General features: G+C 33.0%; 1 protein-coding gene across 2 annotated transcripts in view; it reads left to right on the top strand.

Annotated features, from left to right (window-relative positions):
• The window catches only part of LOC108364147 (neurotrimin-like), a 38637-nt gene that overhangs the window by 18702 nt on the left and 5051 nt on the right, over positions 1-14884 (top strand). For both annotated transcript variants that reach the window (XM_017617724.1, XM_017617723.1), the window contains exons 4-5: positions 5488-5680; positions 5798-5926. In XM_017617724.1, coding sequence (XP_017473213.1) covers positions 5488-5680; positions 5798-5926 — 322 coding nt within the window. The remainder of the gene's footprint in view (positions 1-5487; positions 5681-5797; positions 5927-14884) is intronic.

Genomic DNA, 14884 nt, shown 5'->3' with positions numbered 1-14884 from the left:
AAAAAAAAAAAAAAAAAAAAAAAAAAAAAAAAAAAAAAAAAAAAAAAAAAAATCCGACGAACTGATAACCTCCTCCTTTTTTGGAAGTCGGTTAATGAGTTTCAAATATAAATAAAATGACATTAAATTCAAGAAAGCAATATTAAAGAAAAGCATTTAATCTCATTTTCTCATATTTAAAACTTATTTTATTTCTTTTTTAATTAGTTTTTTTTCTTTAATATTTTTTTTTTCTTTTTTAATATATTTTCGTTTTCAATTTTAATTTGTTCTAATTTTTAGATGTTATTGTTTTAAAAAGAATAAATTTTTTTAATGTTATTTAATATTTATTTAAATTAATTTTTTTTTACCTAGTTTCATATTTTTTAATTTCTAGAAACTTACATTTATTGCTTTTTCTAATTAAGTTTTGTGTTTTAATTTAATTTTTAGATTTTCTTCAAACATTAAATATTTTTTAATTTCATTTACTTCATTTTATTTCATTTACTGTATAGGAACTTACTTTATTTTTTAATATTTAGATTAAATCATTTCAAAAAGAAAACTATTTTTTAACTTCATTTGATTTTAAGAAACCTAATTTTTATTTTTTTAATAAAACTTTTTCTTTTCCTAAATTTTTTTTCTTTTTTAATTTAACTATGTTTTTTTAATTCCCACATTCTTTCGATACAATACAAAGGCTACGCTCAAATGTTTTGAAAGATGGTTTGGAGAGACGAACTTCCTTCTTATAACAGATATCGCTAGGAGTTCTTTATGTAAAATAATGAGGTTTTCTTTGACTAAAAGTTCTTTTCTTTTCGGGTTTCAATTATGTGTTCCTTCCAGCAAAAGGTCGATTTATAAATGCATACTCGTACTAGCAAAATATATCGTGTTTTACTCATTTTTAATTAAAGCATAATATTTAGTTTGTTTCCTTTTCACGTGACAGAGCTGTCTAGCCTCCACAAAAAAATAAGCGTGAAATTTACCACATCCCCGACAGGTTGTACACTCGCAACATCTTGGCAACATGAAGCTAGCAGGAAACTTTTTATGTAGTTAAGAATTTGCTTATCCTGACAGTGTGGAACTGACAGTTCGCACAATTTTGAACAATAGCAAGTTTTTGTTTATTTGCTTGCTTTGTTTATAACTCCACTTAATCACAATGTACCAGAATTTTGCTGGAGAGATTTCTAAATAATTACTATAACTAGTCAAAACTATTCATCATTTGGTGAGGGTTAGTGGCAGTCACTAGAATCAAATTTAGTGTTCTCTATAATACCTTTGGGGTTTATGGTTATCCCCGTTTCTCAAAAAATCCCTTGGTGCTCAGCCAAATGTGGATATGTGGTTAAGTAGAGAATTCAACTTGCCGTTTTGCATTGGCGATTTCTATGAATTTTTCATTTTGTAGAAGTTTGCATCTTTGAAGAAAGATCCATATGTATGTATCCATGATATCTGTATACGAAAATATGGTGGTGGTGGCATGAGGAGCAAGTTCGTCAGCCTTGTAATTTTCCTTGATGCCGCAAGTGCCAGAAATTTCGTGTTTCGTTCCACACAGTGTGGAAATTGAACTTTTTTCGCGACAAATTCTAATATGTCGAAAACGAGAACAGCCAGCAAAAAAATCAATAGCGTTTTAAGGCTTTTCCTATTTTTTTCTCTTTCTTTGAAAATAGTATGCAGTGAAATTTTTAAAAAGTTTGAAACACACATGTTTGCTGCTCTTGCGTCAATGAATCAACTAAATTCAAGGTTTTCTCAATAAAGACAAATAGGATTAGGGAGGAAAATTTCCCTAGAATTTTCAGCGTTGAAAATTCACCAATCTATGCACTAAAATTTTCTGGAATGATAGATGATAGATATTTGGGCGATATTCTTCGAGCTGCATCAAAGAAAATGACGGCTTATACTCGTAAGCTCTCTCTCAAAATTTAATCAAGGCATTTTAACATTGGGGCTAACATACAATTTCAAAACTAATGGTTAGGAACTACTTAGAAGTAATTATTTGTTGCTCTATCTCACTCTCCACAAAAAAGCCACTTCACGTTTTCGAAAATATTATAGGGATCTCGAAGTTTTTGAAAGTATTTCGATGAGGTCCTTAGAAGGAAAGTTATTTCTCACTAGCTAACGCAAGTTTAGAACTTCAGTGAGCTTCGCTGAAGAACAACGCAAACTCTTACATCTCTTAACCATTTTGCATAGAGAAGCCTGCTATTCGGCCATCATCAAGCTCCACTTTTAGCTTCAATATTGGTAAATTGCGCATAAAAATTAAGGCAAATCTTTAAAGCGTTCTCCTAACTCTTTTGAAGAGTAAATATGTATGTATCCTGCCAGGGATTAAGACATACATAATTGAAGAGTTTTTGGGTTCACTTGAATTTACTTCTCGAATTGGCAGCAAATAAAGCGGTATTCATCTTTGATGACAGGAAGCGATTTCACAAATACAAAACACGAGTAAAAAAACTCTTTCATGTCCCAAGTGTATTTTCGCCCCTTCAAACAATTGAATCAACCAGCAAACACTCAAAAGCAGAAATACTCCTGGCATAAAGGCCAAAAGGATTGAAAGGCGATATAATATTAAAACAAAGCAGGCATACTATAAGCCCATCAAGTCATATGCCTTGATACGAATGTGAAAAGGGAACCAACTACATCAAGGGCAATGACAATAAAAGCTTAAATAATAAAAGTAAACAATAATCGTAAAAAATAAATAAACAACAACAATAAACATCTACATTCGCATGCATTTATGTATACGTAAAAATCTGTGTATATATTTGTAAATACTACATACAAGTGTTAACAAATATTTTATTTTCACTGCGTACGAGCGTTGGTAGAGGAAGAGGACCAGAGGCAACATCAACGCAATGCCTCGAGTGTTAAGCCAATAACGTATGACGACTGCACAGTAAAACAGTTAAAGTAAAAGAGTTTAAGTGGTACAATGACAAGTGGTGACTGGCTCAGAGGTTGCGCTGAGGGTAAAGTGACTACCACACGACTACTCTCACTATATTTGAGGCGTAGCACTAAAGTGGCGACATATGAGCGCACTTCAATTTTTTATGCGCTATTTGAGTTGTGCACGAGACACAGTCAATACGGTTGATGTGTGGCAGAATGCAAGCAAAATGTAGCGAATGTATATAGCTCTACGCGTACATTTTCTCATACTATATAGATTTTCGTTCCCATATGCGTCGATATTAGCTTGGCCTGCTGTTGGCAACCACCACACACAAAGTGAACTGTAGGCATCAAGAGTGTTGACAAAGTAGACAGTACGCTGCACCATATATATAGTCGGCAAAGTCAGTATTAGCTGGTTGTGGCAGTTGCAAGCAAACATTGAGACAGCTGACGCATATAGCTTATGAACGATGTGCCTTTTTGGTGGACTTTAATTTTCATCACTGGAATTTACGACTTATTTCCCATGCAGTGGACTCATTTTTTCGGTGGTGATAAGCGTTTTTTAAACAAAAGCTATTTAAGCTTTAATAGACAGTGAGAATACATAAAGTCATAAAGCTTCTTATTTTGTCCGATCCAAAGCGTTGATATGAATTTGTGTCAATAAGTTCTGTCAGAATGGCGAAGAAAAAACGCTTGCTTATAAAACTCATTATGGCCCTTTACTGCGCTAAGCTATAAGAGAGAAGAAGCTGCTACAGAAGATAATGTGTTACAGTCCCATTTTGACACAAAACAGCAGTGATCCCCAGACCAATGGTGAGCACTTTCAAGCCTTCGCATACTTACTCACTATACGTTACTTTATGTTGTGCGGATTTTTTCACGACTTGCTAGTACTTCTACAAAACAGATTAAGACATTTTCTGATTGCAGGATTGATCATTGTATAGCTCACTTAGGGGGAATAAGCATTAAATTGCCGTCATGATAAAGACGATGTAAATCTACTGATTACTGTACAACTATTAAAGGGCTTTAGATTTGAACATAATCTGTGTTAATGACAAATTAGTTGCAATCAGTCATTTAGGAGAATGAATAGTCGTATGTTGCGCGCCTGAATAAGTTCAGAATATGTGCCTATAATTAGAGATGAATCCAGATGAATCCAGACAGCGGAGGTTCACGCCATAATTATATGTTTAGATCAGTGATGCTCAAAACAGCGCCCGCGGGCGGATCTCTTCAAAGCCCTCTGTAGATTTTATATGGAGGCGCACAAATTAAAAGCCCTCTCTGTGCCTCACTGGTTATATATAAATCTTCAGCAAAAATATTGCAATTAGAAAATCATAATTTTGAGTGACAGTCAAGCCACACTCAGGGCCCTTTCTTCTCTTTCTTAATGTCTTGGTGGGTCATAAAGGCATATAAGGAAACGATGAGACAGACATGCTTTCTATGAAGGCTGCAGCAATAACACAAATTACACCACGCCCCATAAGGAAAGAGCTTAGGAGAGAACGAATAGAGAGCAGCACTCGAATCAGGTTTCTAAGCAGCGGTAGACGAATAAGCTATTGAGGGATATGTACACAAGAAAGATAACAATTTGTCAAGCTTAATAAACTCTCTAATAACATATTAAGAGTTTTTAAAGATATTTAAACAGGTCACTGCAGGTTAAGTAGTCATCGATAAAACTCGGTATCTGTTCTAACAATTCATGCTTTGTTTTTTGGCAATTGCAGTTGAAACTTCTGAGCACCTTTTCCTCAATGCCACTAAATAAACCGTAGGATTTCCAAATGAGTTTTTTTATCTAATCTAGGTCATGCAAAGAATTCAAGACTACCAGACAGCGTTACACCAATTGTACTTCATTGTCTCATTATTATAGGCGAAGTTTTTCTAATTGAGAACTAACCCCATGCAGTGTAATGGTAACGTGTGTTAGGGCAATTTTTTGTATGATATAATTGAACTCTGCGAACTTCTACATCCAACAAAGGCAAATATTTTCAAAGCTACCCCCACTCTATAGAAAGATCGAAGCTGAAAAAAGTCCACCCTTTTCTAAAAGTTTTTATCAAGCCAAGCAAGTGCTCAAGTCGTAAACAATCAGTTGTGAACAGGAATTTCTTTGTCTACTTTCTGGCTAATTTTTATTAAATAACAGCAATAATATTAGAAGTAAATTTAGAGCTGATCAGTTTTCAGCCTAAATAGAGCGTTTCAGGTATTTAAATCCCTTCCAAAAGGACATATTTGCTTTAAAATCTCCCGTTGCGGTCCTGTTCAGGGCGAAAGACATTCGGTAGCTTTCAGCGCTGGAGACTCTTCCAGACATCATCTAAAAAACAATTCTATTTACTAGACAAAAAAATATAGCCTTATGAAGATTGTAAACTCCTGTACAGACCATAGAAAAAGCCAGCATCTCTGCATTTTCTTCAACCGCTAATTCACCAAGACAAATATTTTCATTGCAAATTTGGAAATTAGAGAGTTGGTTAACTTTAAAATTCCTTACAACAGACAGCCACACTGGAAGTGGTTATACCACCAGATATAGTCAACGAGGAAACATCTGGCGACATGATGGTGCCAGAAGGTGGCTCAGCGAAGTTGGTGTGTCGCGCGCGAGGGCATCCGAAACCAAAAATTACCTGGCGACGCGAGGACGGACGTGAAATTATCGCGCGTAATGGTGCTCATCAAAAAACCAAAGGTGAGTAGAGGCCGAGGCGTTTTTTTTCAACTTTTTCTTGAATGGAAAGAAGGATATGTGGATATTTACAAACTAAATATATTGCATTTCTTTTTTCCCCTCTTCTCTTTTTCCCAGCTTTGGCAGTCGAAGGTGAAATGCTAACACTATCCAAAGTGACACGCAGCGAAATGGGCGCTTACATGTGCATCGCCTCGAATGGTGTACCGCCGTCGGTGAGCAAACGCATGAAGCTGCAAGTGCATTGTAAGTTGTAATAAGCAAAATTATTTTATAAAAAAAATATATATATAAATAGATCATTAAGATTTAAAAAAAAACATAAGCTTATCGAAAGTTTAGATAATTTTGCTAGCCGATAGCTTAAATGTTGTTCACATTTGAAAAAAGTAAAATTGTAAACTGTCTGGTTCTGCATTCTCTACTTCTACCTCCTTCCTTCATTGAAATTTCCCGTCAATTTCACAAACTCATTTAAAGCCAGTATAAACGTAAGACTGGCAAAACTTTCAGTAGTTTGAAACACTGCTCCGCTTATATCAGCCAAGTGGGTTATTGAGTACCTCTACGCTTGTACGTTTAAAAACCGTATTGCTATATTACGTATGTACATATGTACATTAGAGTGGTCCAATTTTTGTATGGGGAAAAAATGTCATCCTTTCCAACTTTCAATTTTCTACTGCCACCAATACAGAGTGCTCAATAATCTTGAAATGCGCTACTGGATCGCTGTGAAACTGGCAAAAATATTGGCGATTTTCATAAAAAGCCACTGTTGCCATGACAACTGAAGCTTGTGATATTATTTTTAGAAAATTTAAATTGGAAATGTTATTAGGTTGCTTAACCAATTGTTTGACTAATATATGTAGGTACACAATATTTCTAGAGTATAACATGAGCATTATGAGCATCCTCTAAATTTATACTTTGAAACGGTACCAGCACCTCTTTCTGGAAGGTGCCCCAAACCCTATCACGGAAAAAAATATTTTGGACCACTCTAATGTACGTGTTGGCAGCGGCACTTGTAGCTTCTACATATTTATGCATAGTGTACCTGTGGTAGTAGCACCACACTGCATACACGCGCTGTGCAAAATCACAAAAAGTTTGTTAACTACTTGATTCAATATCCTTTCGTTCGAGTGGAGTTCTATTTATTTGACGCATGCATGCGAGCTTAGCAACGCTTTCCCAGTATTAAAACATAAAAAAAACTTTGACTTTGTTGTGCTTACGAGGAACGCCACATGCGCGCATACATAGTATTACATACATACAAGTGCATGCACCTATGCTAAAGCCATGCAAATGCCAAAACAAGCTGAAAATGACAAGCAAAAAAAAATAAAGTCAAAGCTTAAAACTAAAAATATATGTAATACTGCTGTAAATAAAACAGTCAGAAAATACGAAGGTGTTTCGAAATTTTCCTTGGATTTAAAATATTTCAATAAAAAATTCCATAAAATTCATTCCACTATTAATGTTAGTACACGGCGTATGCGCAACCATTTAATTGAACTACAGTTTCATAATTTCTTTGTGAAAAAACGAGCAGAAGCAATCCATGTATAGAACATAAATATATGCCCGTTCCGTTATTTCGTGAGGAAAGAGTAGGACAGTAGACTGTAAGTTGTCAGATGTCAAACTCCTTTGACGCTATCGAAAAAATACCTTTTTTATAAAAAAAAAAAAATTGCCAAAAAATACTAACCTATTTTTAAAAATTTGGTGTCGTTGTAAAGGCGATTAAACCCCCTTTCTTCTAGTATGCATAATTCTATACTCCATATATATGAAATGTGTGAAAAAAAACATTTAAAGGCAAAAAGTACCTTTTTTTATAAAAAAAAAACAAGTTCCAAAAAATTACTAACCTATTTTTAAAAAATTGGTATCGTTGTAAAGGATACTAGAAAACTTATACTTTCTTAACCCAAAAATGTCTATTTATTTATATACACAAAAAAAATTTATTAAAGATATTTTTTCCCTCTATATAGACTCCTGGCCCCCTAGGTGAAAGGCTGGCTACGCCCTTGTATACAAAACAATTAAAGTATTTAAACCGTGCATCATACGGTCAGGTCGTTCTTTTAGAGCGCGTACATGGTTCCATAATAATGATTCCAGTGTCTTCATTTATGTATATTGTAACTATCAATTTTATATATAGCTAAAAAAGTTAGAAGGACGAAATTCGAGGATGTGGTAGTTACCATATTAGTCCTTCACATTTATTTTTTCCAAAAATAAATATTGGAAATTTCCAAGGATATTCAAGGATAAAGTTTTAAGAGGACATTTACAATACTTATTCGCCCTGGTGCACCCAAAAATTAAAATTTTTTCTATTCTACGGAATGTTTCCTTCTAATTGATACCCATATTATTACTCTACAATGCACCGAATCTTTCGAATCATTTTTTTATTCAATCATATTCTTGAAATTTCAATCCTTTAAAAAAAATCCTGACGTCCGAGATAAAAACTAAAAATGCAGTTTTACTATACTTAGCCACCAGTTTTGTGAATTTATTGATGTTTTCGTGTGTAAAATTGATTGTCACACGGTGTTTAGGATCTGTACATTGTTTTCCCAGATCAGGTCATTTTCCAAGCATATTTTTTCCAGGATAGTTTTTTTATTTTTTTTACTTGTACTAAGTCCTTTCTCTTGCCAAAAAATTAAGCTACTAAAGATGAATATTGATCAAAAAGATAAATAAATGATAATCAATAATTTTTTTTTATGAAATAGAAGCAGGAAATATTGTTACTCATACGCCATATCGCACATATATGTATATGTAGATCAAAAGTGAGCTAACTCAAAATTCATAGAGGGAAATTTAACCGCTTCTGTATCGTACAGATTAAGCGCAATTAATACAAAAATAGGAATAACAAAAGTTTTTTCGTTAAAGTATATATTCATAAAGAAAAAAATATTTCCATTAATTGGATGTAAGAGCTATGAATTTATTTATGCAAAAAAATTGCTCCAAATTTTTTTTTTTTTGAGTTGATCGCACTTTAGATCTAGGTGTGCGATAACATCCATAGCCGTACTCGTACATGGCATATGAGTAACATTTTCCATGTTAAAGTTTGAATTTTTCTCATTCGCAATGCAAACTTAAAATAAATATATCTTCATTCTTATGGAGATGGTAATATTCCTCAACGCAGTTTTACATAGCCGCATACATACGCACCTCTTTCTCGTCGTCTTGCATGGTGTTGCATGCAGCTTAAATCTCCTCGCCGGCGCACTTAAAAAAAAAGCTCAGCCGGCAGTCTCAGTCGGTTGTAGGGTGTTTCGACGTGGATAGAAATCGCCAAATGGCATGTGCGCTCCAGTCACTCTTAGAGGGGCATCTCCAGATATCCGGCGCATGTCCTTTTGAACGAGATGTTGAGGAATTTCGTTTTTCGCTAAGGTTCCAGAAATTCCGGATACTCGACCTACCGTACTGCACTAGTTATTCGCAATCACTTATTGTACCCAAACGCCAATACCTCTTTTATAAATTTACCAAATCAATTTTTTGAAGAAATACCTTCAGCCCAAATACACATAAAAATGTGTATATGTGTACGTAAAATTACATATGTCAGGCATACATAAGCAACAGCTGCTGCCATTATCTCTATACAAAATCGTCAATAAACAAACTTCAACGAAAGTGTACACACCAACCAAGCTGGTGGTTACATTGGGCGGAATCATTAAAAAAGCATAACATATTTACAAACAAGCACATTGATTCATGTGTACATATGGATGCATGTAAGTGCATATGCACAACTTAAATATGGACATGCATATATATGTATTTATGTATTTAGTACATCGATATAAGTTCATGCCACTACCAATTTACTGCCACAGCCCGCCAATAATCTCTGCCAACATTTTTAGACAGCTAGTTGGAGTAAGTACTAGAGATAGAGTAACAAAAGCTAACATAAACATACAAACAAAATTTAGCATCATCCGAATAGCCAACTGAACGAAAAGTCAATAAGTCAAATTGCTAACAATAGCAACAAAAGTAGTTGAAGCAACAAGAGTTAGAAACAACAATGATCAGTGCTATGGTTGACCAAAGACCACAACAGCAACAAACTTTCAAACAAGCGTGCAACTAGCAAAACCATATATTAGATGTGTATTAGCGTGGGCCTAAAATTCGCTTTTTTAGAATTTCGATTGATAATAGCAAAAATATGGTTCAATATGCTCTAAAAACAATCTGTGTGAAAGATGACAATTTTTGGTCAATATCTAAGATATCTATATATAGATATGTGCTCAAAAAATAAAAATTAATAAATACATTAATTAATAAAATTGTTTACTAAAATTGCAAGTATTAGTCCTTTTTTGTAGAGAATCGAAGTAAGCTAAGAAACAATTTTTTTTTACCACTTGAACTTTGGTGGACGACATTGACCAAAAATTGTCATCTTTCACACAGATGGTTTTTAGAGCATAATGAACCATATTTTGGCCATTACCAATCAAAATTCTAAAACAGCGGATTTTCGGCCCACGCTAATGTTTATGTATGTATGTATATTAACAAACCTACATGCAACTCATTCACGCAGATGCTTGTGAAGAATTCAATAAATTTTCTTTATACTTTTACGAGTAAGTGGCTACTTCTTTGTTTTGTTTCTATATTTGTGGAAATACATAGGTAACCACCCTGTAGGGAAAGCTTTTCAGCTCAGCTAGTTTGTCTTTAATCCTTTTTCCATGTCAGAAACTGGCATTTTTAACGTAGCGAATGCCAATTGTCCGGCTATGCATAAGCATTTACCTGCAGAAAACACTAGTAGCATCATACCAGTTGGCGGAATAATCTGCCGATTCACCCATCACCCATGAAAGGAATAAGTGCATGCCATTTTGTTCGTGCCACCACAAAAGTCGCAATGGCCGAAAAAGCAAAGCACTAACATAAATACCATTCGAGAGATCCGAGGTTCGAATGCTCGGTTACATGAAACATTTTTTATAGTAATTTTTTAATTGATGTTTTTTATTGAAATTTTAAAATTTTATTATTAAGAAAAATGTCATCCGAAATTCACTTAATTTTATTATATTTAATTAGGGTTTATCCAAATGAAAGTTCACAAAAGTTTAAGTTATGTATATTTTAAAGTAAATAATTCGTATTAACATAGCTTTTCAGGGCAATTCTGGCAATTGTCTTTCGTAAAACAATTGTCAACTCTAGCAACTAACTTGAAAGCTCTTTTTTGCACTAAAATAAAAATAAAAATTTTATTAAAAAAGAAAACTTAATTAATTAAAATAAAGAAGAGATGCACAAAATAAGTTTCTAAAAATTAAATGAGATTAAAAATAAATATACAGACCTACATATCTATTTTTTAAACAATAAAACCTAAAAATTAAAACAACATTAAATTAAAAAAAAATTAATAAAATGAAACAAAAAGGTTTCTAAAAATTAAACAAGATTATTATTATTTTTTTTTTCAAACAGTAAAATTTAAAAATTAAAAGGAAATTATATTAAAAAAGCAAATTAAATTAAATAAGGAAAAAATAAATAAAATAAGTTTAAAAAAAATTAATGAAGTAAAATATATATTTTTCTTCTTAAAACAATAAAAGCTAAAAGTTTAAAGAAAATTAAGAAACGAAAATGTAATTAAAAAGAGAAGAAATTATAAAATTCTCTAAAAATTAAACGAGAACAACAAAATTAAAACTAATATTTAAAGGAAAATTAAATTAAAACAGAAAACCATCTTATTAAAAAAGAAAAAATAAATTTCTAAAGATTAGATCACATTAAAAGTTAAACTGTGTGTTCTAGACCACCCGCCATTTTTCTAAAATGTAGGAAAATGTTTTTTTTTTAACCCAAAAATTTGAACTACCAAGTCGAGGTGCTTTATCCTTTAGTCGTACTACCGACTTCCGGGTTCGGTGAAAATTTTTTACATTACCGCGACTTCTTTAGTAAATTACAATAAAAATATATTCTTGTGGTTTGGCTGTTGACTGAACTATATTTTTTTTAAAAACTAGCAAATACCAGACGTGCTTCACTGCACCTTAAAAGTATTTTTGTGTTATTTGATACCCGCATTGTAACTTTTCATTTATTTTATCAATTTAATTACATCCAATTTTCAAACAGCTGGCAACCCTCCTCAAAACTATTTTAGGAAGCAAACTTTCCTAAATTTCTTCAGTTTGATACCCGTATTGCAATATTTAATTTATCTCACGAATAAAATTAAATTAAAATTTTCAAACATGTGGCAACCTCCACGAAGGTATTTTCGGCTGTAAGCCTTCTTAAACCTCTTTACTTAAACTGGAAGTTTCAAATAGGTGGCAAATCTTTATCTTTTGTCTTTGTGTATTTTAAGTTAGACCCCTAGCAATACATCGGTGAAAACTGCATTCAATTGCATGCATTAGTTTTCGAGTGAAGCGCGTACAAACATACAAAAGGAAAATATGATAGATAAAATCGTCAAAACGTCAGGGTATGCATATTTTTGACGCTTTTCATTTATTTCTTTTCAAAACAAAACAACTTAGACAAAAGAGTATTAAAGTGACAAAAAATAAAACTAAAAGAACAGAAAAAAATTCGTGAAAAAAATTAAAGGAAGATTAATTAAAAAAAAATAATAGATTAAGAAAAATTATAAAATAAGTTTCTAAAATTTTTTTGAAAATAAAACTGTACTTTTTTAACAAAATACAATCCAAAAATTAAAAGAAATTTCGATTTAAATAAAATACCTTTCTAAAACTTAAATAAAATTAAAAAAAAAAAATATTTTTCTTTTCAACCGCAAGATAATTAATTCAAAAAAAAAAAGAAAAACAATTCCGAAGCCCGAGGATTCTAACCTCCGATCTCGCGAGTTCCTTGTGCACTCGGCTATTGAAACAGCGCAAGCAAAATTATAAACATCTCCATTTGAAACATGCGCAAGTTCTTTCTGTCAAAAGAGCTTTTCAGTATGAAAGTTGACAAGGGAGCTTTTTTTTTGTAAGACTTTCGTGCCAGAATAAACAAAGTAACGCCTAGTGCCTTTCAATCATCTTACGAAAGACTTTCAACTTTTCAAAGACAATAACTGAACTGGTATTTTTTCTGACTGGTTTGGCTTTTCACTACAGGGTATGTTATGGACAAATATTTATGTATGTATGTATATCTGTTTGAATGCTTATAAGCGTATTTGAACACTTGATCAGCCTGATTGGCCATATGTTGCCTGTTGCGAGCTGCTTGTCGTTGGTCATGCAGGATAAAATCTTCTTTTTTCCCCCGAAAAAGTAAATGATGAAAAATTGCCAAGCTGATATGTAGGCAACAAATGGATAAATTTCTAGCAGAAAATTCTCTGTTGTATTTTTTTTTTCGGGCTTTACTATTTTGCTTCTTGCTCGCATAACGGATTGTTGATAGTTAGGCCGCAATAGCGGTAAGCATTTGTCAGTCAACGAAAGGGTAACATAAATTTTCTTCGATAAGTATGCACACTGGCAATCAAAATTTTTTCTAAAAATTCCGAATAAAAAGTTCAAATTTAGATGAAAGTTTGTTGAATTTTTCTAAGTTCTGTATAAGTTTGAAAGTTTGACTTATGTGGTTTTAATTAAAGCATGAACCATATTTTTATAAAAAAAAAATAACAAAACAAACATGCACTCACTTTTGATCGCCATTGTAGGTTAATAAAAACATATACATTCCTGGTGAAGAATTTCACTGCAAGCCTGCCAGAATGTTGCGTGAAAAAAATCATGTACATATGTACGTAAAATCGGAATTGATACTAGACACTGGTGCCATTGTGTAAGTCGGTTTTTTCCCTTCGCGAAAAAATTTAGCTTGCCTGAAAATCTGAGGTAGATACTTATTGATGAGGTACGGTTATTTTACATAGTCCTTGAGGCGTCCTGACTTTCACTGCAGTCGCCAATCTGGGCTCGGCGACAGCTCTTCCCAATTCTCTAATGCGATTCACTGAGTAATGCAAAAGGTTTGGATAGGAAAACCGTCGGCATGGCAGCCAGTGCCTAAATTAATCTGAAGTTGTAGTACAGATACTATCCATCACTGGTTCCATTTGTGGTTTGGGAGTCATTCGAAAGAAATTTTCGTACCTTTTTCCTACATAAAATATATTTTAGATTGTTCTTTTGCTCGCTGCAACCGGTCCTGCATTAAAACCATGGACGTAATTATGGTGATGCGTGACTAGACTAGAGATGTTTAGCGTGACTGCTAACACCGGGCGCCTAAATGCATGCTATGTACTGCTGCATTTGCAAAAATTTCCTTTATGCAATTTATGAAATTTTTGCACATGCACTTCTCAACTGCCATGTAATTGAACTTTCTTAGGTTTTGATTAGCACTTCAAAGTAAGCTCTGCCTAGTCAGAAGCATTCTCGGGACATTGCTGCCGGAGCACTTTGCGGACTCTGCATGGTTGTAAGGTGGTAAACGAACTTTGCCATTGGCCAGAGTGCCTACCCACCTTTTTGCTCTAATTAATATTTTTTTATATAAATACATACATGCCAACATACTGGTCTCCCATCTCACTCAGTTATTCATACAAAAAATCCAATTTATTCGTCAATTTAAAGAACAAAAATAGTAAAGGACTTTGAAATTTCAAAAATGTTATTAATTCAAAAAACAATAAAAAATGCAGTGCAATTTTAGGATAAAAATATAGTTATCAAATAAAAGTAAAATGCTGTAGATAAAAAAAAATTAGATTTTTGGTGGATGAACAGGTATTGGAAATTTCCTTTTGTATTAAACTCTTTAAATTATTTTTTGAAAGAATATTTTGGAAATTGCAAGGTAATTTAAAAAAATCCTGGCGCCGAGAGCCGATTATATCCAAATTACCAAAGCTCCTGGATACTGCCTAAAACCTTAGAATGCGCGGTTTAACTGTGGGGAGATTGTGTTATGAGCAGGGAACGGATTTTTAGGACCTAAAAACCTATAAAAAAGGCAAAATAAAATAGCGAAAAAGGCAGGAAAAGGCACTAGGTATTGCAAAAAAAGCAAAATATGGCACTAAAAAAGACAGAAAATACAAAGAACAATCTAAAAATACATTTATTTTAGAAATGTTTATATTACAAGTAA

This window comes from Rhagoletis zephyria, unplaced genomic scaffold (genome assembly GCF_001687245.7).
Source record: "Rhagoletis zephyria isolate East Lansing unplaced genomic scaffold, Rhagoletis_zephyria_1.1 Rzeph_scaffold_01477, whole genome shotgun sequence".
Classification (NCBI taxonomy): Eukaryota; Metazoa; Arthropoda; class Insecta; order Diptera; family Tephritidae; genus Rhagoletis; species Rhagoletis zephyria.
Note: the sequence above shows the minus strand (reverse complement) of the source record. Positions and strands in the feature narration are given on the sequence as shown.